At 31.7% G+C, this 24,490-nt stretch overlaps 1 protein-coding gene across 4 annotated transcripts in view; it reads left to right on the forward strand.

The window, feature by feature from the left end:
* Positions 1-24,490, forward strand: part of MYO6 (myosin VI) — a 241,014-nt gene that overhangs the window by 207,567 nt on the left and 8,957 nt on the right. Inside the window, exons 29-33 of one of the 4 annotated variants that reach the window (XM_074237348.1) lie at positions 653-813; positions 6,312-6,350; positions 7,524-7,627; positions 10,387-10,518; positions 14,471-14,497. In XM_074237348.1, coding sequence (XP_074093449.1) covers positions 653-813; positions 6,312-6,350; positions 7,524-7,627; positions 10,387-10,518; positions 14,471-14,497 — 463 coding nt within the window. The remainder of the gene's footprint in view (positions 1-652; positions 814-6,311; positions 6,351-7,523; positions 7,628-10,386; positions 10,519-14,470; positions 14,498-24,490) is intronic. The other 3 variants (XM_074237349.1, XM_074237350.1, XM_074237351.1) reach the window with 3 other exon arrangements.

The following is a 24,490-nucleotide window of genomic DNA, read 5'->3' on the forward strand; positions in this document are numbered from 1 at the left end:
ACAATCTAGTAGAATCTTAGGAACTCCTAATAACTAGATAAGTTAAAATACAAAAAAGAATGTCATAGCATTGCATTAGAAATGCCCATTTTTGCTTTATTTATTTTATCTTTTTCAGAGCTGTAAATTAGCTTTCTCAGAGCTGTAAATTAGCTTTCTTTATTGTAGATTGTTTTAAAATTTAATAGAATGAGACAATAATACGAGTTGCCCAAGGCCACATGGCTAGGTAATTATTAAGTGTCTGAGGTCAGATTTGAACCCAGGTACTCCTGACTCCAAGGCTGGTGCTCTATTCACTGTGCCACCTAGCCGCCCCCCAAAAAAGTTGTCTCAATAAAATTTTAGAATTTGGTTTTTTCTTGTCAAAATAATAAGAATGATAACTTATAATTCACTCAGTTCTTCCTTGGAATTGTCTCTTATTATTACAAACTGATTAAGTCTTTGACTTCTGAAAACAATATTGTCAAAGTATTATTACTTAATGTTTCATAAGTCAGCTGAAGTTTTGCTTTTCCAAATAATTGAAAAAGCAATCAAATTTTGTTTCATATATTTTAGTTCCTCATATTAACAGCATGTGATCTAGGTCATACTTAGTGGATAAAAAAAGTGAAAGAGAACTGGAAAAATTGTTTCTGAATTACAGGCTGAAGTGGAGGAACAACTAGCTAGACAGCGTGAAGAAGAAAGCCAACAGCAGGCGGTGCTTGAGCAAGAGCGCCGTGATCGGGAGCTTGCAATGAGAATTGTTCAGAATGAAGCAGAGCTTATCAGTGAAGAGGCACAGCTTGATTTAGGATTACGCAGGTACTTTTGTTGGACTTTATTTTTAATGTAAATAAATTTAATTTTTCATTTTTCTCTTCTTTCATTAAAAAAACATTCACCTCCTCTTTAGCTATTTTAAAAATGAAATTTTACATTTATTTATGAGTATCCTATACTCAGAATAAAGCATTTTAATTTTCTTTTTTTTTCCCTAACAAGTTGCCTAATTGTGGAGATATGTTATTTCAGAATTGTTTTTAATTAATCTATCACTTTTTGCTGTGAACATCTCATATCTTTTTATTAAAAAATTATTCTAGAATGTATGCTGCCTTTTATGGAAAGCCAACTTAATGAAAAATATTTTCCTTGAATTTTTTTGTATTTTTAACAGTTTTGATTATAAGATTGATTTTTCTCCAATGTATATATACACTTTCACATAAAATAAAAAAAGGAAGTTATTTTCCAGTTTTAGTATAAATAATATAATAGTATAAACAAGTCTTAATCTTCTCTGTAAAGGAATAGTTATGAAATTTAATTGAAGCATTTAATTTTCTCTCTCTCTCTCTCTCTCTCTCTCTCTCTCTCTCTCTTTCTCTCTTTTTGCAAGGCAATGGGGTTAAGTGGCTTGCCCAAGGCCACACAGCTAGGTAATTATTAGGTGTCTGAGGTCAGATTTGAACTCAGACTCCTGACTCCAGGGCCGGTGCTCTATCCACTGCACCACCTAGCCGCCCCTAATTTTCTCTTTTGAAGATATTAACTTCTTTTGAGGAGAGAAAGATATTAATATGGGCATTCTTAATAGAAGAGTTTTAGGACATTTTTCTTTTTAAAAAATTTGCAGCACTTTTGAGAGACTTAGAAATTATAGTATTTTGGAATTTTTAGGGGGTAGTAGAAAGACTGTCACCATTTTTCAGTATATATAAATACCGATAAGATAATGTATTTATATATGATACTTATTAAGAACAACTGGTTATGTCATACATACCATATAGCACTGCTTCCCAGGATTTCAGAAATCTCTAAAAAAATTATTTTATTTTAACTATAATTTTCAGAATATAACCACAAGATGGCATAATTTCCCTGTGTCTTAAGAATCCTTTAAAAATAGAAATTGTTTTCAAAATAAGGCATTTTCCTAGCTCCATCTTCCCAGAATAACAGCCAGATTTTTTTCTTTCAGTTGAAAATGATGAAAAGAAAAGCACAGAATACCTTTGATTTGGTTCCTAATTTCAATTAGATTCAAGAAGTTCAGGGTCTCTTAATAGATGGGAATTTTAAGCTTTCTAGTTATGGTAGTTGTCATCAGGATTTTAAAATAAAATTAAAATTTTTAAAAATGTGTCATAGGCTGACATGAATCCCATTGCCATGCAGTCTTTATTATTTTAGTCCTTGGACTTGGCACATGTGCTATGACAAGCTGTGAGAAATTCTGGTGCAGGTGTTGAAAGAGCTGAACATTTGACCAAGTAGTGTGATTTTAGGAAAGAAACTGACTTATATCCTAGGTCATTAATAGATATGTTATTGTATGTTATATCTACAACAAATGTGGTCAGTTCATGCCTGCTCTCTCTCTCTCTCTCTCTCTCTCTCTCTCTCTCTATATATATATATATATATATATATATATATATATATACCTATACATACAACTAATTACAGAGATGACTTTAATCTCATTCTAACTGATAGTGAAGGACTATCATTGCAAATCATTGCATATCTGCTCTAAAAACTTTTTAAGAGACTGGGTATTATTTTCTTTTGATTCTCCCCTAGGCACAGAGAACTATTTAGAGTTCTTCTAAGTCAAATGAAGTCCCAGACTTTAGTAAACTAAAAATGCATAGCTATTTTTTGACTTGGGATATGTAGAATGCCAGTAAGCCCCATTAAGATGAAATTCATATTTAGGTTTTGGTACTATAGAATGTCAGAAGAACTTGTTACCTTTGGAAAGTGGAGTTCAATTTTTCTTTAATTTAGGTTAGAAACAATAGTTATGATAATCTTGTTCTTTTTTATGTGTTTTCTGATTTGCTTTCTTTTCTTCCTCTACCTGTCTCATTTTTATTGATGCTCTTGCCTTTTTTTTAGATTTTTTTTCAAGGCAATGGGTTTAAGTGGCTTGCCCAAGGCCACGCGGCTAGGTAATTATTAAGTGTTTGAGGTCGGATTTGAACCCAGGTACTCCTGACTTCAAGGCGGTGCTCTATTCACTGTGCCACCTAGCTGCCCCAATGCTCTTGCTTTTTGCCAGAACCTTCCTTAGCTATTTCTGTCCTTGTAAAACCCTATGTCAATTATATTCAATACCTACACAGTTTTGTGTCTAATTATACACCATTTTGATTTGGTCATATCCTTGACTGAATATGTTACATAACTTTTTATAATTGTAGAATAACTAAATATTAGCCTTTAAGAGCTATTGAAATAAATCAATGCAATATAAGGTAAAATATAATGATATACCATACCTCTTGAAGAATCCATTTGCAAATGTATTTTTATATATTTGCAATAAAAAATTCCTTGTCATATAGATTGGATTCCTATTTAGTAAGTAAAATCATTTATTCTCATATAGAATTAAGTCAGTTGAATTTATCCTGAGGAATAAAATCAAATTGCCTAAAATAAGAAAATTGTGATCTATGTATACGTACACACACACACACACATATATATATATATATGATAAGTTTGTTTTATAATTGATGCAAAAATATAATTTTACTTTGAAATAAAAAGTGTCATCCTACTGTCTCTCTCTTTTCTTTGTCATATGGATAATAAGATATGCTGCTTAATTTACATAGCTTAGTCTTTTTAGGAATTCTTAAATTCTGGTACTTCTATGAATTAGCTTCTGGAGTTTGACATTATAAGATTTTAGCTATTTTTATAGAAGCAATTACATATTTCTCTTTAAATCGAAACATAGTTTCTTTTTTTAAGATTTTTCTTTTGCAAGGCAATGGGGCTAAATGACTTGTCCAAGATCACACAGCTAGGTAATCATTAGGTGTCTGAGGTCCGATTTGAACTTAGGTCCTCCTGACTCCAGGGTGGGTGCTCTCTGCACTGCGCCACCTAGTTGCCCCTTGAATTGTATTTTCAAATTAGTATAAATTAATAGCATCTGTTTTAAGCTATTGAAGTCTTTTAAATATATAACACAGACAATGTACGTCTTTGTCAAAGTAATATCAGTCTGAAGTTAAATTTCAGAAACTGATTTTATTATATATTAATTTAAGGTACATTTTCTTATGAAAATCTCATTGGTAAAAATACCAAAGCAAGGTTATTATAATCATGCCATCTTTCAATAATCATTTGAATATATATATATATATATATATATATTTTCAATCATGAAAGGTTCCCAAATACTCCACTGTTTCCATTTTGAGTATGAATTAACTTTTACATCTAAAATCTAAATGAAACATTCTTATTATGTATATGTGAGAAGAGAATACATCTAAATTAAAGAAGCAAAGAACATCTTTTTCCAACATGCATTTTCTTAAATTTATTGGATAAACTTTCTTACTAAGTAGAAATTGAATAAATGCTGTTTAATGATGGCTATTTAAACATCAAACAAGTTATTTAAAAAGGTTGAGCTCACTTTTTTCCAAACTCCAAATTAAGAAGATTTAACTTTCATTCTGAATATTGACATCAATTATTTCAAGACCAAAGTTTAAAATTAGCATTATTTTACTTAAAATTTGTTTCTTGATAAATTATTTACTTAATAGTATACATGTGGATTTTACTATTAATATATACGTGTCTATGAAGAAACAAATTTATACCCTTATATCTGTTACTGAATTTTGAATCTTAAACTTTACAGAAAGAATAAATCAGTGGGTAATTTTTAATGGGGAATGGAGGGAAAGTTTAGATCTGATCCTCATGATGAAATAGCTGAACAATATCTCAAACCAGGATTGGAGGATTAGGAGTAAGATAAAAGAAGTGACTATCACAGGTAAGATTTCTGAATGCACATACTAGATCACTATTTATTCATATGAACATCAGGTATTTGTCATCAAACAGTTCCAAAAAATAGTGAAAGAAGTTGGAAGCTAGTATGTTTGTTCTGGTTGAGGATAATTGTGGAGAGTTTTAGGAGTTCAGAAAAAAAGTTATTATGGACTGTGTGATATACACTGAGAAGCAGTATGTTTTAAAAGGAAAAAAAAACACATACATTTTGGGAATTAGAACAGCCAAAGAAACTATTCGCAGATGAAATATTATTTGTTTAAATGTCTATTTCTTTTAAGTCTGTATATCTTGCTTAATGCTTATTCTACTTATCTAAGTTATTGAAATTCATCTTTGTAAAATTATTAGGTTTATAAATTCATGATCATTTAGGTTATTTGGATGGATTATTCTTCTATCACCACCTCAAGGCAGTTTTATATATTATAAGGAGGAGTAGAACAAAAAAAGATATTCTGTTCTCTTGAGATGCACATCGAGGTTTCATCACTTGATTGTTAATACTCATCCAACAACCTCTACTTTGTACCCTGAAAAAATTACTGTATTAAAAAGTAATGATTATGAGATTAATTAAATTAAATTATGAAGGAAAACTTTATTTTAAATGTTGACATCAGTTTTGAAAACTAAAAGCTAGATTTAACATTATTTTATTTGCAAACTATCTCTTTAATAAATGAAAATAATTACATCTAAAATTGTATGGATGCTAATGTTAACCCAAAGAATTGTGCATATGTATATCTATGAAAGAAATTTAGATACTTTTTCAGTTACTTGGTTAGTACATAAGTTATTATATGAATTTATATAGTAGATACAAAATATAAATCAGCTGAAAACTGAAGGAAAAGCATATTGTAAGGCATGGAAATAGAAAATGAATAAGGAAAAGGACAGCTCTTTCCTTTGACTAAACAGCTAAATTTCTCCTTTTCCAAAAGTTGAATACTATACCAAAAATTGGGAAGAAATTCATCTTTATAATAAAGAACCCAGATTACTTTTATACTTCAACAGATCCTGTGATCTGACCATTACAGATGATTACTCATCCGAAGGACATATTTAGTAGAATATTTTTAATCCTTATAAAATATTCTTCCAAGGTCAGAATGATTCATATCTTTATAGGTAATATTTATTTTATCATTCTCTCCAATGTGTTTTATTTAGAATTACAGTCAAAAACTGACTTTTATTTGAATCTCTGTCTTGTAAAATACAATAACTTGCCCTCTTTGTATTCTGACTGTTTAACATTAAGGATTAACAATTCACTAGGCAAAGAATATAATCCACAAACATCTTGATAACCTTGTCTAATTAGAGCTTCCATGTTGAAGAATGATCTGTATACTGTATACAACTCATATTCAAAAGCAGAGACAGAGACAGAATGTCATCTAAAATAGGTATTTGAAAATATGGTGTTTCTTTTGCTCATTTTTGTAATATTAATGATTTTCTTGTAGAGAACAAATGGCCAAAGAAATGTCAGAACTTTTGGCTAGGTTGGTGCAATAGAACTCCTACAATAATGACTAGCTCAATGAAATCAACTTGTCAAATTATTTTTTTGATTTGTGAGACCAGAGATTGTCATGTGACTAAGTTACTTCTTGTTTATGAATTGGGCATTCCTACAGTTGGTCAACTTATACCTTCAATACTTTAGGAATTCTTTTTATTTATTTATATTTATGCAATTTGCTTTATTTTTGCATATAATTTATGCAAATTTCTTTAAATATTTACCTATTGCTTCATCCCCAGAATTTAATTTCTCAATCAAAGGAAGTAGCTTTCTCACTTGACAGAATCTGGCCCATCATATTTATCTAAATATAAGCTAATAAAAATTTAATTGTCAGTTTAAAAATTATAAAATGAAATGCCTATGGGATGTTGAAGTTGGGAAGTTAAAATTACTAATTAGCATTATTTCTGTCAAAAGTCAATAATGAAATTACCTTACTGAGACATTTACATCATTGCATTCATTGAATTTAAACCATCTGTAAGTTGTATCTTGATTGAAAGCTCAGTAATTTTCATTCTCTAGCTGTTGCTTTAGCCAGTATTACAAATTCTAATGGTTTGTAAATAAAGTCTTTTGTTTTATAATAATTTCATAAAACAAATTCTCTGTTGAAGATTTACATTATAATATTAAATTCACAGTTAATATAATGCTTCATGGTTTTCAGACCTCATTCTTCTAGCAGCCTAGTGAATTATGGATATTATTGTCTCCTGTTAGAGAAACTGAGGCTGAAAGAGATTAAATCACTTGATCATAGGCAAACAGCTTAAAGTTAGGTTCAAAGTTTTGGATTCAAGTCTTTGACTCCCCAGTTCATGCCTCTTTCCAGACTTATAGACATATGACAAAAAGCATTTGAATTTTACTTTGCTAATATTTGCTCAAAAACATTAATGTATTTGTAAGAAAATTTGACTTATGACTATTAATAGTGGCAGTAATTCCTGAAGCCAATCTTTCTAAGAAAGAAAAGTGATTACATATTGGATTAGCAGTTTTCTTATTTCTCTAATAACAGTGATTGTTATCATATTATCTAACATTTATATATCACCAATATATCCAAGGCTCTAATTAATATTCACTTTTTTGCTGATATAGAAAACATTTCTTGTTCTAACATATAAATATATGATTACAGAGGTCCTGCAGTCCAGGCTACCAAAGCAGCTGCTGGATCAAAGAAATATGATCTTAGTAAATGGAAATATGCAGAACTCCGTGATACGATCAATACCTCTTGTGGTAAGTTTGTACAAAGAAGTAACATATACATGCATATATGCATATATATGTATATACATGCACCTATATACCATACATACATTATAAGGCTTAAACACAGTATGTGGTTTAGTAAACTTTTGTGTGAACTGGTATAAATTTTCTTTTTATTAATCTTTCCCCTAAAAGAAGTTTCCAAGAAGTTAAAAGAAAGAAAAATCAGGGGCAGCTAGGTGGCGTAGTGGATAAAGCACCGGCCCTGGAGTCAGGAGTACCTGGGTTCAAATCCGGTCTCAGACACTTAATAATTACCTAGCTGTGTGGCCTTGGGCAAGACACTTAACCCCATTTACCTTACAAAAAAAACTTAAAAAAAGAAAGAAAGAAAGAAAAATCATAAAATATAATCTTTCTCTTGCCCATGACAATGTAGAAGAGAACTAGAGAAATGTATTTGCACTGGAGAGTTATATTAAATAGGAGATATTATGATAATGTTGATTGGGATGGTGGCTTGCACATGTAGCTCAGTCAAAGTCTGAAGGGAAAAATAAATTTAGTTTTCTTACATGAAAGTCTGCTACTTTTCTTTCCAAGAAACATTCAATGTCATGCTTTGCTTCCTTCTCAGATGAGTTAGGCAACAAGATTTATTAAACTCCTACCAGTACCAGGAATTGTGCTAAACTTTGGGGATTTTTGAAGATATAAAGAAAGACAAAAGTCAGTCCTTGTCTAAAGGATGTCACAGTCTAATAGGTGTTCCCTACCTTTCAATTATTTCTTCCTTAGATACATTTTGTTGTCTCAATCTCACTTATGAAAATAGTTATCAATTAAAAATCTCTTGATTTTATCCTTTTTTTTCCATGTGCTCTCTTAATAGTCTCATACATTCAAATAGATTTAAATGTCACCTCAGTAAGACAACTCCTAAATTTATATATCTGTCCCTCATACTCTGGTTCTATATTTCCATTATCAGTGGAAAGCTCATCCTGGATATTTTGTGGCAACTCAAATTCATCATGTTCAAAACTAAAATTAACATCTTCCTCCCATTATAGTCTCTAATGGTCTACCTGTTTTCAATCATTTTGTTTTTTAATCCACTTCTCTTTCCTGCTTCCTAATGACATATTCCATAGTCATTGCCTATTGAATGCAATATGAACTCCTAATTTATTATTATTATTATTATTATTATTCATGTTCTGACTTCATACAACTTTCTAATCTTCATTCACATTCTGTTCTCCTTTATATTTTTCTACATTCTAGCCAAACTAGCTTATTCTCTATCCACAATTCTTATTCTGCGACTTTTTCATTGTAAATGTTCTCATCATTTTCCATATCTAATAGACTCTCCTTTTTCCTTTTTACAATTCATTACCATCTATTGAAATCCTTTCTTCTAAGCCCAATTCAAGTATTGCCTCATTCAGGAATTTTTTCCTGACTCTATTTCTTCTACCATCCCAACTTAAAGGGATCTCTTTCTCCTTAAATTTCTTGTTCTTTTCTTCAACCATTTTCCTTTGTATGATAGTTATTCTGTGTGTGTGTGTGTGTGTGTGTGTGTGTATAATGTCTGTGTGTACATTATTCTGTAAGATAGATGCCTGTATTGTGTCTAGTTTTATATATGTGTTCAATAATAGAAAACATTTATGCTAAGAATTTTACAATTATGATCTCATTACAACAACCCTGGGAAGACAGGAGTTATTACTACCCTCATTTTCCAGATAAAGAAACTGAGACAAAGGGAATTTAAATGATTTGCCCAGTATCACACAAGTACTATGAACATAGGGTCAGTCAGATTTGAACTTAGGTCTTTCTGAACTCCTGACTCAGCACTCTATCTTCTTTCTCCATATATCTCCCTAAATATTTGTTGAACTTAATTGAATCATTACATTGTTTCTTTAAAATTCTAGTATTTTAAATGGAGCTTTTATATCTTAGAACAAAAGGGTCTCATTTTTGCTGAGCTTTATAAAAGATACTGAGGATAAAACCATGAAATTCCATAGTTGTAACTGAAAAAGATCTGAATGACCTGAAATCCACTCCCTTATCTGAAACTTGAGCTTCTAGTACTTGTTCTAGAAAGTTGGTCATTCATTGCCCACTTTAAGACTTATATGAGGGGCGGCTTGGTGGCATAGTGGATAAAGCATTGGCCCTGGAGTCAGGAGTACCTGAGTTCAAATCCGATCTCAGACACTTACTAATTACCTAGCTGTGTGGCCTTGGGCAAGCCACTTAATCCCATTTGCCTTGCAAAAACCTAAAAAAAAAGACTTCTATGACCAAAGAATCAAATAAGATCATTTATGTTTAAGATTTTCCAAATCTTAGAGCATTGTGTATGCTTTCTTTCTATTAGTTATCTGTAAACTGTTGTAAAGTTGTCTCATTGAACCAAATCTAACTAGCCATCATTGCTGTTTCAACACAATGAAAGAATCAATTTAATCATTGTTTAATTTATTCTTGAATTTGTATTTGTTTTCAGTTTCTCTCAGACCATTTTTCTGTACTTCAGAAAGTTTTGGGGGACATATCTCTACCAGTACAGGTTGGCAGTTGTTTTGAAATTTAAAGTTTTAGAGAGTTGCCTGGTCAGTATGGGGCAGAGGTTGGACTGGATCTCAATTCTTCCTGACTTTCTTCACTATAGCATTTCTACATTTCTGTCTTTCCTTCTATGAGAAAATTGGAATTAATTTTTTTCTTTTTCTCTTTGCCTAATTGTTTATATTTGGTAGATATTGAACTATTGGCAGCTTGTAGAGAAGAATTTCATAGAAGACTAAAGGTCTATCATGCTTGGAAATCCAAGAACAAGAAGCGCAATACAGAAACAGAACAACGTGCACCAAAATCGGTCACTGATTATGGTAAGACTTTGTTATAACTTTGAGGAGTCTGTCCATAGGAGTTTTAAAATAAGCTAATAAATTATACCAGAGCTTATTATGGTTATTTTACCTTGCTATAGATTCTGTACAGTATTTTTGTTATACCTTTCCAATAAATGAAATCACTGTAATCACTTTCAGTACGATATAGTTTATTTTTCATTGAGATGTCATTATGTTATTTGAATATAATTATTGTTCTACTTGTTTTTAAACAATATCTATTAAGGACTGAGGAATTATCTTTGAAAATGATGTAGTTCAATTTTACTAATAGAGTTCTAATTAGTATCTTATTTACATCTATAATGATAATAATAAAAGTTAATATTTATATAGAACTCAAAATTTTATAAAATAATTTACATATATTATGTCACTTGATCCTTATAAAAATCCTGTGATGTATTATACTTCAGGTGGTATCATCTGCATTTTATAGATAAGGAAACTGAGATTCAGTGATATGAAATGATTTCACGGTCACACATGTTAGATTATAATCTCCTTGAGGTCATAGGGCTTTTTTTGTGCCTTTCTTTGTGTCCTCAGCATTTAGGACAGTGCCTGATACATAATAGGCATTTAATAAAAAGCATGTTGCTTTTTCAACAAAATGCATTCCTTCCAAGTCACCTGTTCTTCCACTAATGAAAGTGCTGAATTTTAGGATGCCTAAAATTCCAAGGTGGCTTTCTTTTACTCCAGTTTAAATGAATATACCCTGAATTATGCTATATGTAGCAAAAAACATAATCAGATTTCCCCAAATAATAAAGGTGAATAAACCATGACAAGGGAGTGAGTAACAATACTTGTGGCCTGCATCAAGGACCTACGTTAAAAATTTAAAAAACAAAACAGCTACCTACATATACTATTTAAAAAATTATTTCTTTGATTTTCCAACAATATGCAACAATAGTTTTTACCAATCAATTTTTTGGCAAGATTTTGAGTTTTACATTTTTTCCCTCCCTTCCTTCCTGCCCCCCCTTGACAGAAATCAATCTAATATAGAGGCTACATGTGAAATTATGTTAAACATAGATTCATATTAATCTTGTTCTGAAAGCAAAAATCAAATCCAAAAGGAAGGAAATAAACATCAGAGAGGAAAAAGACTATGTAATACACAAGACAACTTTTAAAAATTGAATTTAGTAAGCTTTGTTCTGCATTTAAATTCCACATTCCCTCTCTGGATTTATATAGTATTTTCTATTACAAGTCTTTTAGAATTGTCTTTGATTATTGTATTGCTGAAATGAACAAGTCCATCATAGTTAATCATCACTCAATGATGTTGTTAGTGTGTATGACTACATATATTATTTAACTACATTCTGAGAACAGACAAGATAAATGAAATTCTGAGTCAGACCAAGGGTCTCTCCAGGTTTGTAGTCTATTTCTAATTATATCAAGCCAGGGTCTTTACTTTTTAAAATATTATGCCTAAAATGGACCCTCAAAAGTTATATTTGCCTTACTAATATTTAAAACTTCATTATCTATGAATTTATCATAGTCATTTAGAGCAACTTGTATTGACATCCTGTATAACTCAGAGTAATCAATTCACAGTCATTAAAAATTTACAAGGCAGATATATGTTAGATAGTATACTAGGTACTGAGGACAAATGCCAAAATGAGATGATGCTGCCATCATGAACCTTATTCTAGGGAGGTACAACATAGTCATAATTTAGTAAATAGGGAAGATAGAGTAAAATAAATACTCTGTTATGTGAAAGGGAACTAACAATATTGGGAATCTCAAAAGACTTTTTTAATAAGGTGCCACTTGTTCTGAACCTTGAAGGAATTGTTAGTTGTTCTAACAGATGAGGAAAGGAGAGCTTTTCAGACATGGGAGCAGAGTGGGGAATCTGTGCAAAGGATACAGTTTCACTGAAGTGGAAAGTATATGAGGGGTAATAATGTATATATTCAGCCTAGAAAGAGAGAATGGAGCTAGCTCGTGGAGGGATTTAATTGCTGACTAGAGAAGAGTTGCTAATTTTGTCTTGAAGGCTAACCCCAGAATCTTCTTGAACATAGTGACATGGACAGACTTTTTTTATTATTGTGATTATGAAAGGAAGAAGAAAAAACAGAATGAAGGGTAAAATTTATTTCTTTTTTTTAAAAGATGGAGAGATCCTTACTGTGGACATTTCAGAAGCTATAATATACTCATATCCAGTTATTTCTTTTTTCCCCTCAAAAAATAATTTTCCAAATATCATATCAGAGATAACACTTAATTCTAGTGTTCCAGGATTTTGAGTCTATATCATTTATACACTTCATTAGTTTGTTGATTTTGATGACTTTATTCTTTGTCTTAAGCTTTTCTGACTATAGTCAGTCTTTTTTAAGTCTCTCACATCCTCTTGAGTATGTTAGCTACCTTGTCAGAGTTTTCTAATAATAAGTTTTTCTTGAGGAACAGTGATCAAATGACAGTTTTCTAGATGTAGTGTTGCTATTCTGCATGAGAAACAAAGAGTCATATTCCTCTCAGAAGAAATAAAAGTAATAGAGGCAGGAAGAAAGAGAATTGAAAGAATTCACTGTCCTTCAAATAAAAGTCCATTTCTTGAGTTGTGTGAACAAATGTTATGTTATTTAACAACATGGTTACAATAAAAATAATAAATCCTTTCTGGGGGCCAGACCTTTTGGTTTGTCCAGAATAAATCATACAGCTATTACTGTCTCAGCTGGAACTAAAATCCACATGTACTGACTATGTATCTTTTTTTAATTTTAAAAAGAATTTTAAAAATTGCCTTTTCACAATAGCTGTAATAGTATATTACTTGAATGCTGTTTGATCTTTTCCTCTGTAGTATAGTCAATTTTCAAGGCAAATTTTATTATTGATACTTTTAACATTTAGAAATTTCTTCTAAATTTTCTCTTTATTTCTTTTTCTTTCTAATTGAATCAAATCCAGAAATATAGAATGTGGCTAATAAGAAGGTACCTAGAAAACTTTATGAGCGAGAAACCACCACACTTAAATAGTTATCTGCTGACCTGAAATAGCAGAATTTTATGAAAAAAATCATGTTTCTTTATTTGAAGGATTAGACCTTAAACTTTTAAAAAAATAAAATGAGGGAACAACTGCCGAATGTGATTAACAAAAATATAACAATTTGATATTAGTGACCATCATGAAGTGCCATGGTAAATTCTTATAGTTATAAATAATATGACAAAATTAAGATTTTTACCAAATCTTTGTAATATAGTTAAAAGTTTATTATTCAGTGATTTCTTATATATCACTAGTTTCATTAAATCTGAAACTTGATGTACTTCAAGTATATGACGGAAGAATATGAGGGAAGGGGCTGGCTAATGACTCAAAGATTTATGATATTTAACTGCTTAAAACTATTATATTAACAATTCCCATTTAGCTGTTCTGTGGAATGAGAAATGGCATAAACTTATGTTATAGGATATTTGAAGTAACAGAACAAACTAAATCTATTACATAAAAGTAGTAATTTATTTTCATATCTAGTGACTATAAACTCTTTAGAACTTTTAGTTATTTCTTTTTGATAAAAATTTTGCTACTATTGTATCAAACATTAATTATACAAATTTGATACATTTTTGTTTTGTATACCACAGTTGTCACCACTAAGAACAGATATTACTTTTGTCTTTGCATAGTTAAAGCAAATAGAAATTTCTGAAACCTAATTAATCAATAAATCTTATTTTTTAAAAAAATCAGACAGCACCACAAACATGTGGTTTTAATTAGCTCAGATGCTCATGTTGTTATATACCAGATTGGAATTCTCCTTGCCATCTTAAAGGAAGGATGGGTTTAATGAAATATGAATGTTCATTTTTGTGGCATGTTTATATTTTCTTCAATGTGAAATATTTGTTCACAGATTTTGCACCATTTTTGAACAATTCACGTAAGTGGGAAGATCCTAACTAATTTACAAGCTAACTGGAAGATGGGTTAAACTTTCTAACTTCAGTCAATCAGTGTTTTGCTACAATTTTCTATTAATTATAGTTCAATAATATACTAATTTGTTTATTTATAGTAGAAAACTTTTTGAATTGAAAAAATCTTATTTATTCTTATATTAAAATTCTAAAATGCTTGGTTGTTTTCCCTCCTCATTTGAACCACATATATGTTGAGGTAAATTTAATTAAATCCATTAATCTACTATTTAATAGTTTAATAATACCATCTTTTAATGAAGTAACAGTTATTTTAAACCATGGTTATGTATAAAATATTTTTCTATTGTAGCAAAACTCTATAATCTTAATATAATAGCTGTTTGTATAGAAGCAAAACTAACTTTAGGTGATGGTTCTTAAACAGTATCTTTTTCTAGGTGATGGTATTAGAACATAAAAATTGAATCCAATAAACTGTTGTGCTGTTTAATAAATTACAGAATTTGGATGTTAATACATGTGCTCAGGACTAGAAAGAAAACCTACCAATTCTTATAAAAACAAACAAACAAACAAACAAACAGGAATGGATTGATCAGGAAGAGATTTTCTTTGAGTTTTTTCATATTCTATACTATGCACTCAGATAACACAATCAGTGATTCACCTTACTATTTGACAGATTTCTCTCATGATCAATAGGTTGCTAATATGATGCGCATTTTTCTAAAGGGTGTCTGATAATTTTTAGTACTGGATATAAAACTTGTCTTATTCTACAAAAATTTTTAAATTAATTTGATGGAAAGTTATTAGGATGATTAATGATTTGATGTTTAACATCAGAATTTTTAGAAATCCAAGGGAAGATTGCTTTCTAAACTCCCAGAAAAATGTCAGCATTCAATTCAGTCAACAAACTAGCTTTTGTTAAAATGCCTATTACTTACCAGTATTGCTCTAAGTGTCAGTAATTCAAGAAGGGGGAAAACAGTCTCTGTTTTCAAGTTCACATTCCAATGGAGGAAATGATGTATAAACATGTATAATGATGTATAAAAAAACAAGATATAGATAGGACAAAATGATGGTAGTCTTAGAAGTAAAATACTGAGATTAAAAAGAACTGGGAAAGGTTTCTTGTAGAAGATGATACTTTAACTGAATAATGCAGGAAGCCAAGGAAAGCTAGGAGGTGGAGATAAGTAAGGATAACATTGCAAGTGTTGGGGAAAAGTTAGTGAAAATATTCTGAATCAGGAAAATCTCAAGGAGGCCAGTGTCACTGCATGACAGTGTTTATGTAGGGTTGTAATGTATAAGAGACTGGAAAAAAGGCAGTCAGTTTATGAATAGTTTTAAAAGCTCAATAGAGGATTTCATATTTGATCTGGAAGATTGTCGGGAGCCAATGGAGATTATTGAATGGGAAAGGAAGGTTAGACCTAAAGATCTGTACTTTATAAAGATGAATTTGAAAACTGGGTGCAGTGGAATGGGGAGAGACTTGAGGCAGAGAACCCTATCATCGGACTGTTGCAATAGATGAGGCATATTGCAATTAGGACTTGTACCAGTAGTGTCAGGGGAGAAGGGGCCATAGACAAGAAATATTACAAAGGTTTAATCAATAAGACTTGACAACAGATTTGATATGGTTGGGAAGAGAGAGTGAGAAACCAAATTTGGAATTTAGTTTTTGAACAGGAGAATAATGGTGGAACCCTTGAATATAATAGGAAGAGTCAAAGCTTTGAGGGAAAGGTGAATTCAGTTTTGTTCATTTATATATGTCTGTGGGATATCCAGTTTAAAGTATCTCCTAGACAGTTGAAGATATGAGGTTAGAAGTCAGGAGAAATGTTAGAATTGGATAAATAGATTTAAGACTCAACATGGGGATGATAATTGAATCCATAGGAGCTGATATGATTATCTAGTGAAATAGAAGCTAGGAAAGTTAGAAGATACAACCTGGATCATGATCCAGCAAAGGAGACTGAGGAACACTCAGATAGGTATGAGGAAAACTAGGAGAGAGAGGTGTTATGAAAACCTAGAGAGAAGAAACTATGAAGATGAAGAGAATGATGAATAGGGTCAAAGGCTGCAGTGGTTTGGAAGGATGAGGACTAGGAAAGAACTGGCAAGAGATCATTAGTAACTTAGGAGAGAGCAGTTTGGTTGAATGATGAAGTTGGAAGAAAGACTTTTCAAAGACTAAAGAAGAGAGTGACAAGAAAGGAAGTGGAGATACCTGTTGTAAATGGCCTCAATAATCTCCATAAGGAGGATAAATACAGGATGATATATAGCAGAGATGAGGATTTTTGAGGATGGAGAATACATAAAACCAGAGCTGAATAGCTCCTTTTTTGAAGAATTTACATTTCTGAAGTTTGTCTATTGATTACGCCTATCCAGCCCCTTCATTTTATAAAAGGGGAAACTTAGTTCAAGCGTGGTGAAGTGGCTTGTTGAATGTCACACAGGTAGGTTTACTGTTCTTTCCAGTCTCCACACTGACTCCACAGTGCTTTTTAAACTTGAAAGGCATATGAAATGCTGGGTTGATTATGTGAATAGTCTCAGACTTATGAAAAATTATTCTTCATTCTCTGAAAGCTTGATGCTAGTTTCAATATAATTCTTAAAAGGGCTAAAGGGTTGTTCATTTTTATGAGATTTGCAATATGCTGGGTGATTTCAAAATTCTAAATTCTGAGCACAAAATTTAAAGTAATATTCTACAGGTTATAGAAACAAACCAAAAGAATAAGCATATTTCTTCTAACATGTTGGGTTTTCTTCAAAAGGTGCTGGGGTTTTTCCCAATTCATTAACAAAACTGGACTATTTTGGACTATTCTGGGCTTTGCTTAACAGTTGTTGCTTTTTTCTTTTGTGTGGTGTCTAAAGAAACATTTTATTAATTATATTTTTATAAGAAGTTAAATTAGAATATCTATTAACATTCCATAAGTTTTAGAAAAGTTATATGGCTATTTATAATATCTGTTCTTAGAATTTTTTATTGTACATGTCTTTTCACTGTGAGAACTTCAAGTTTAACTTGAATAAGTTATTTAGGTCTGTCTTTTAAGTTGTAAATAAAAAGTGTATCAATCAGGTTAACTAAATGTTCAATCTTCTAAAGATTTAAAGTTGTATCATAGGGAAATATCCCAGGCTTGTTATTTTAAAAAATTAAATTGGTCAGTATGAAAACTGGACAGTTGAAGGACTGAAGTGAGCTCAAATTCTTGGAATAGCAATTCTTGGAATAGCAATTCTTCACTACTCCATTGGAATACCATGATTCAAGAGATAATTTAATATTTCAAACTTATTTCCTTCATTGGATTTTAAAATATGGAGAAATATGACTAAGAGAGTGAAAAAGAGGAAAGTCCTGTCAATATAGTATGGCATTTACTTACAACAGAAAAGATATTTGCTTTGTTTTATCAGACTATTATTTAAATTTGCCAGAGTCAATTTGACATTTTAAAAAATACATGTTCACGTGATCAAAAAATCATTATTGATATGCTCATCAATTGAAATTATTATCTCTGACAGTGTCTGCATCTTTAGATTTATCAAATTGTTTTTCATTAAAAAAAAAAGACTAAGGCTACTTCTTTCCTCATTTGCTTTACTATAGCTATCATTTTGAACTCCTTGGAGGAAAAGAAAAATTAAATATAATTAAATGATTTGGGGTTATTAACCAGAAAAATATTACAAGCCCATGAGATATGCATTGCAATGAATTTATTATAATAGAAATGAACATGCATGTGGAATTTGTATACACTTGCAAGGAATTCAGTGGTACAAGGAAAAACCTTGGGTATTTAACTTATAGGAAAAGGGAAGTCATGATGGAGAGGGAGAAGGATTAACTTCTTTTTGAAGGGGCGGAAAAAGGTGATGATAAAAGCTGCGTTCTTTTCCCTTGGGAACTGCTTGACTATGGAGATAGGATGATTTTACTTATCTATAAGGGTCCTGACTGTACAATCAGTTTCTTAATCTTGTGCAGACTGACTCACTCCTGTCTTGATTCCCAAGTACATGCAGGGAGTCCAACTTGGGGTAGAGACAAAAAAATATCAGTTCAAAGAGGTTTCATCCTTGATACATTCAAGGCTTTCTACATTCTGGGCTTCAGTGTTTCTGGAAAATATGGCAGCTCAAGATAAATTCACAAGGATAAAGATCAATGAACAGAAAGTTAACAAGAGACCTTGAGCATTTTTCATTTTGGGGGTAATATAGGATTGTTCCAATTGCAAAGTAAGGTCAAAACCCAAAACCATTAACCAGATAAATACAAGCCATAGTAAGAATGTTCCAAATTTTGGGCTAATCCAGAGGGAGAAATCATACAGCATCAAGATTATTGACAGTACTTGGTATGCAGATACAGAAAATAAAAGTGTAAGAGGAACAGTAATGGATATCAATATTAACAGTGAGTCTTCTTGTAATTTAAACCCATTTCCAATGTTCATTTAATCAGACATTTAATTATGGATCTCTGACACTCCATGTGGTCGTCTGGGACATTTTTTCTTGTGGCAACCTGGAAGATATGATGTCATCAGGATTATTATTTCAACTTCCAAGTCACTTGTAAAAATTCCTTAGACTACATTACAAAGTGAATTCCAATGGGGCAGCTAGATGGTGCAGTAGATCCAGGAGGATGAGTTCAATTTTGACTTTAGAAACTGGTGACCTTAATCATTTAATCCCATTGCCCACAAAACCCCTCCAAAATTAAAAAAAAAAAAAAGTAAATCAAACATCTCAATACAAAATTGCAACAAAAGTCACAAAGATTATTTCTCCAACTAATAGTTCATGTGTAGTGAAAATCATCTGGAACTTTGTGGTTCTTATCTAATCAATCACAGATGTAGAAGCAGAACATCAAATTAGAAAAACATAGTTCGCTTGAAACTTCAGAGAATTTAGATTTTAAATATCACTTGCTGTTTCTATCTTTATCTAAATTCTGTAACTGACATAAACTCTGTTAATAAGCTATAGTGTTACTATTACATTGATATATATGACATTAAAATATTAACAGTTTTAAATACTACAAAAGGCAGAACCTTTAAAACCTTCCAAATTACATATATATTCATTCAATCTTGTTTTTTTACCTTACAATTTTACTTTAACTGTTAGATCCCCAAATTTAAATATCAATTAATTTAAATAATTTTAATTTAGTTTAATCATAATTAAAATTCCAATTCAATTCAGTTATTAATCTACCCCTTAGGAGGAGCAGAAACAGATAAGATCTAATCCTTGCAGAAAAATGCAAGTCACAGAACATGTTTTATAAGATGACCTGTAACACAAATGAATTTACATAAACATTTCTAAATTAACTTCAATTTTAGCAAAATACTTGGGATGGAATGTGTAAATATACTTAAGCAAACAATTCCCAATTATATACAGAGAACAGTGAATAGCAAGCTGAATTGCTTGTAGTAGAATATAGTGAACTGTTGACCATGGTTAAATGGAACAGATATTACAAACATTAATCTTCACTAAGATGACTGATGGTACTGAAATTTTATTCTTTAAAATAAAACAGAAAAAGTTTCTGATGTTAACCTTATAAATTAATAGATTAATATCTTTGTTTCATGAGGATTTTTCTTTGTATCTTCATCTTATTTTTCCCACATTCTGAAAGAATAAGCTATTTCAGGGATATAATCTCGTGCATGATTATGTATGTATTAGCAGGGAGAAGAAAAGCTCAAGAACTAATTTACTACACATTCAGATTGAAAACAGTAAGATCTTACAGACTTATACCATACTCATATCTTCTACTGACCATTTGCTCTGATCATAGACATTTGCTATAAAAGGGAAAAAAAAAACAGGGACATGATTATAACAGCAACAAAGCTGGTCCTTTAGAGCTTGCTCTAAGGGCACAGAATGAAAACACATGTATGCCAGGATAAAACCTCCTTAGCTCTTTATGATTTCAGGTGTCAAAAATTGATAATCAATCAAACTATCAATTTCATCTTATAAGCCAGATTTAGGATAACCAGGAATAAACAATCCTGTTCAAAAGGAAGCAACTGAGTCAAAAGGACCCTATCTTTGTGCCATTTGGCTTTTTCTCAGATACAGACCTCCACCTATGACAGTTCAGAGGCTTGGGGTATAACTCTTGAATGGTGGATTACTGACTTATTAAAGCATCAAATAACTATATGTGAATTCATAATTAAGAAAAATATCAATTATAGTGTCAAGAGTTTCACTTCAAACAAGTTTCACTTTTCACTGTTTAAGGCTAGACAGAGTTCTTTTTGCTCTCAAGGAGCTGCATTAAGCAATATATTTACATGCACATAAGCAAAAAAAATCACTTAACATTCTTCACCTGTTTTTCTTTTATCTCTGTGAGTTTAGATTCATCCTTGTATAAAGATCTATCACAAAGAAAAACATTGCTAAAGCAAACTTGTGAATTTTAAGTAAGTCAGTTTCATGAGCTCCCTTCATAAGCCAGTAACTTTGCCCACACACAGGTGGTTTCAAGAAATCTGGCAAATTTACAAGGGGCATCAAGGGACATCACATTATAATTATCATTACCCTTTTAGCATATTAGTTTTAATATCATGATATTAACTCTTATTACCTTAGGTAAAAGTCTAATAATTCCCAGAAGTAATAGACAAATATTTTAACTATAACTTCTTCTTAACTATAGGCAAAGGTAGAAATAATCAGTTTCTTTAAATTGCAGTTATAAAACATAATTTTTTGTGTATTACATTATTACAATAAAATAAGGTTAGTAGGGCTGATAAAAATAACAGATTTTAAACAATTTTCCCTTCTTCCTGTAGTAGTTCAGTTTATATTCTAATAACATCCAAATTATAAAAATTTGCTCTAACAACATAACTAATACAATAGTTTACTAATTTCCTCTATAGAAGGAAATTTAGGAACATAACAATACCTATACATTTTAAATCTTGAAATAAAACCATTACTAATCAGGTGACTTTATTTCAGTTAAATGCATTTCCAAAGTACCTTGCACAGAAAATTATTCATCACTATTGACATTATACACTTAAAAAACCTATATGGTATTATCAAGTATGAAGCAAGTCTATCTAAGAAATAATATCAGTTAACATTTATATAGTACTTCTATTGCACCATTTACTGGAATTAGGAGGCCCTGGAATTAGAAGGTTGGGAGTTTGAATCCAGTCTCTGACACTTACTAGCTGTGTGACCTTGGGCAAGTTATTTAACCCTGATTGCTCTGCCAGTCATCCTGCTTCATAACTGGCTACTGGACCCAGATGGCTCTGGAGGAGAAAGTGTGAATATTTCCAATTCATGTGCTTGTCATGGCATCACCTTCCTGATGTGATCTTCTTTGAAAATGAGGGACAAACATTACTATATGGTATTTGCTCTATGCCACTATGTTACACAATGAATAATCATGTGATCCTCATAACAACCCTGGGTGGTGGGTGATATCTTTACATAATTAGTTAACTGAGATAAACACATATAAAATAATTTGCTTAGGCTCACCCAGTTAACACATTTTCAGGTCCATGAATTTTTCCAATTTTTCTTAATGCCAAATAGTATAATAAATGCTGATGTTGTCATAAGTATCATATTGGGGGGAGATACATTTCACTTAAAATAAGATCCAAATAAATTCAATTACATCTAGATCTTGCAAATGGCATCACACAGAATCTTAATTTATAATTACAATTATTTAGTAGTATATTTTACATAAAGGTTATTTATTATGATCATGAAATATTATGGGGTTCACTATTTCCAACCAATCCATTGCCACAGATTTTAAAGGTGGAATTCTGATATTAGGTTTAATCTACTCCAGTCAACTCTTTGTTGTTGTTGTTTAGGTTTTTGCAAGGAAAATGGGGTTAAGTGGCTTGCCCAAAGCCACACAGCTAGGTAATTATTGTCTGAGACTGGATTTGAACCCAAGTACTCCTGACTCCAAGGCTGGTGCTTTATCCACTACGCCACCTAGCCACCCCTATCCAATATGCCACCTAGCCGCCCCTCCAGTCAACTCTTTTAAAAATTTTTATTTATTTATTTAAGGCAATGGGTTTGAGTGACTTGCCCAAGGTCACACAACTAGGCAAATATTAAGAGTCTTAGATGAGATTTGAACTGAGGTCCTCCTGACTCCAGGGCCGGTGTTCTATCTACTGTGCCACCTAACTGCCCCAGTCAACCCTCTTAGAGCATATTTTAATGTAGTTCAAAACAATTGTTCCCTAGAAGAAAAAGTTTCAGATAATTTCTCACTTAAGCAAATCCAAAACTTTCTAAATCCTTTCTGTCAAATGTATTTAAATAATCTTTTTTAAAAACAATTTTTAAATTAAAAATTTTTTTTGATTTGTGTTTTTTAAGGATTTAGATTTATTTTATATTATTACAATAATTGTGTTATAAGAGTAAGCATACCCCCCCCAAGAAGATGAGAAACCTCAAGAATAGTGAGTGAGAGAGAGAGAGAGAGAGAGAGAGAGAGAGAGAGAGAAATAATGTACTTCAGTCTGTGTTCAGATTCCACTGACTCTGTTGTCTCTGGGGTGAGTTGCTTTCTTTATCATAAGTCCACCAGAGAAGCTGCTTCAATATTTTTTTTCCTACAGTTGCTATTTCTAGCTGTACTTCCACTCTATTTCTCCCTACTCTCATTTATTCTGTTCTCTCTCCTTTCATCCTGGTCCTGTCCAAAAGTATGTTGTATCTGAGTACCCTCTCCCTCAATCTTTCCTCTCTTCTGTTACCTATTCCCCCCTTCCCTCCCCCATTCTCCCCCTTAGCCCATCCCTTTCTTCTCATTTTTCGCTAGGGTAAGATAGATTTCTATACCCTATTAAGTGTGTATATTATTTCCTCTCTAAGACATTTCTGATGAGAATGAAGGCTCACTCATTCCCCCTTGCCTTCCCCCATTCCACTCCATTGAAAAGGCTTTTTCTTGACTCTTATGTGAAATTTATTAGCTGCTTCTTTATTTCCTTTCCCTTCCTCCCAGTACTTTCCTTTATCACCCATTGATTCCATCTTTTTTACTACATCATGTCATTATATTCTGCTCCTTCCTGTGCCCCGTCTTTATATGCTCCTTCTAACAGCTCTTATAAATGAGAAAGTTCATATGGGTTATCAATATCTTCTTCCCATGCAGGAATAACAAGCAGTTCAACATCAGTAAGTTCCTCAATGTTAGTCCTACTCATCTACCTCCTCTATAGTTCACCAGAGTCCTGTACTTGGAGATCAAACTTTCTGTTCAGCTCTGGTTGTTTCAATAGGAAAGTTTGAAAGCTCCCTGTTTCATTGAAAGTCCATCTTTTTCCCCTGAAAGAGGATGTTCAGTTTTGCTGGGTAGTTGATTCTCAGTTGTAAACCAAGATCTTTTGCCTTCTGGAATATCATATTCCAATCCCTATGAGCCCTTAATGTAGATGCTGCCAGATCCTGATTATGGAGCCTCAGTAGTTGAATTGTTTGTTTCTGGCACCTTTTAGAATTTTCTTTTTGATTTGGAGTTTTGGAATTTGGCTATAATATTTCTGGAAGTTTTTCCTTTTAGGATCTCTTTGAGGAGGTGACCAGTGAATTCCCTCAATTTCTATTTTACCTTTTGCTTCTAGGATCTCAGTGCAATTTTGCTATATTATTTCTTGAAAAATGAAGTCTAGGCTCTTTTTCTGGTTGTGACTTTCAGGTAGCCCAATAATTTTTAAATTATTTCTTCTGGGGGGGTGGCTAGGTGGCATAGTGGATAAAGCACCGGCCTTGGAGTCTAGAGAACCTGGGTTCAAATCCAGTCTCAGACACTTAATAATTACCTAGTTGTGTGGCCTTGGGCAAGCCACTTAACCCCATTT

The sequence above is a fragment of the Macrotis lagotis genome, chromosome 5 (genome assembly GCF_037893015.1).
Source record: "Macrotis lagotis isolate mMagLag1 chromosome 5, bilby.v1.9.chrom.fasta, whole genome shotgun sequence".
Taxonomy (NCBI): Eukaryota; Metazoa; Chordata; class Mammalia; order Peramelemorphia; family Peramelidae; genus Macrotis; species Macrotis lagotis.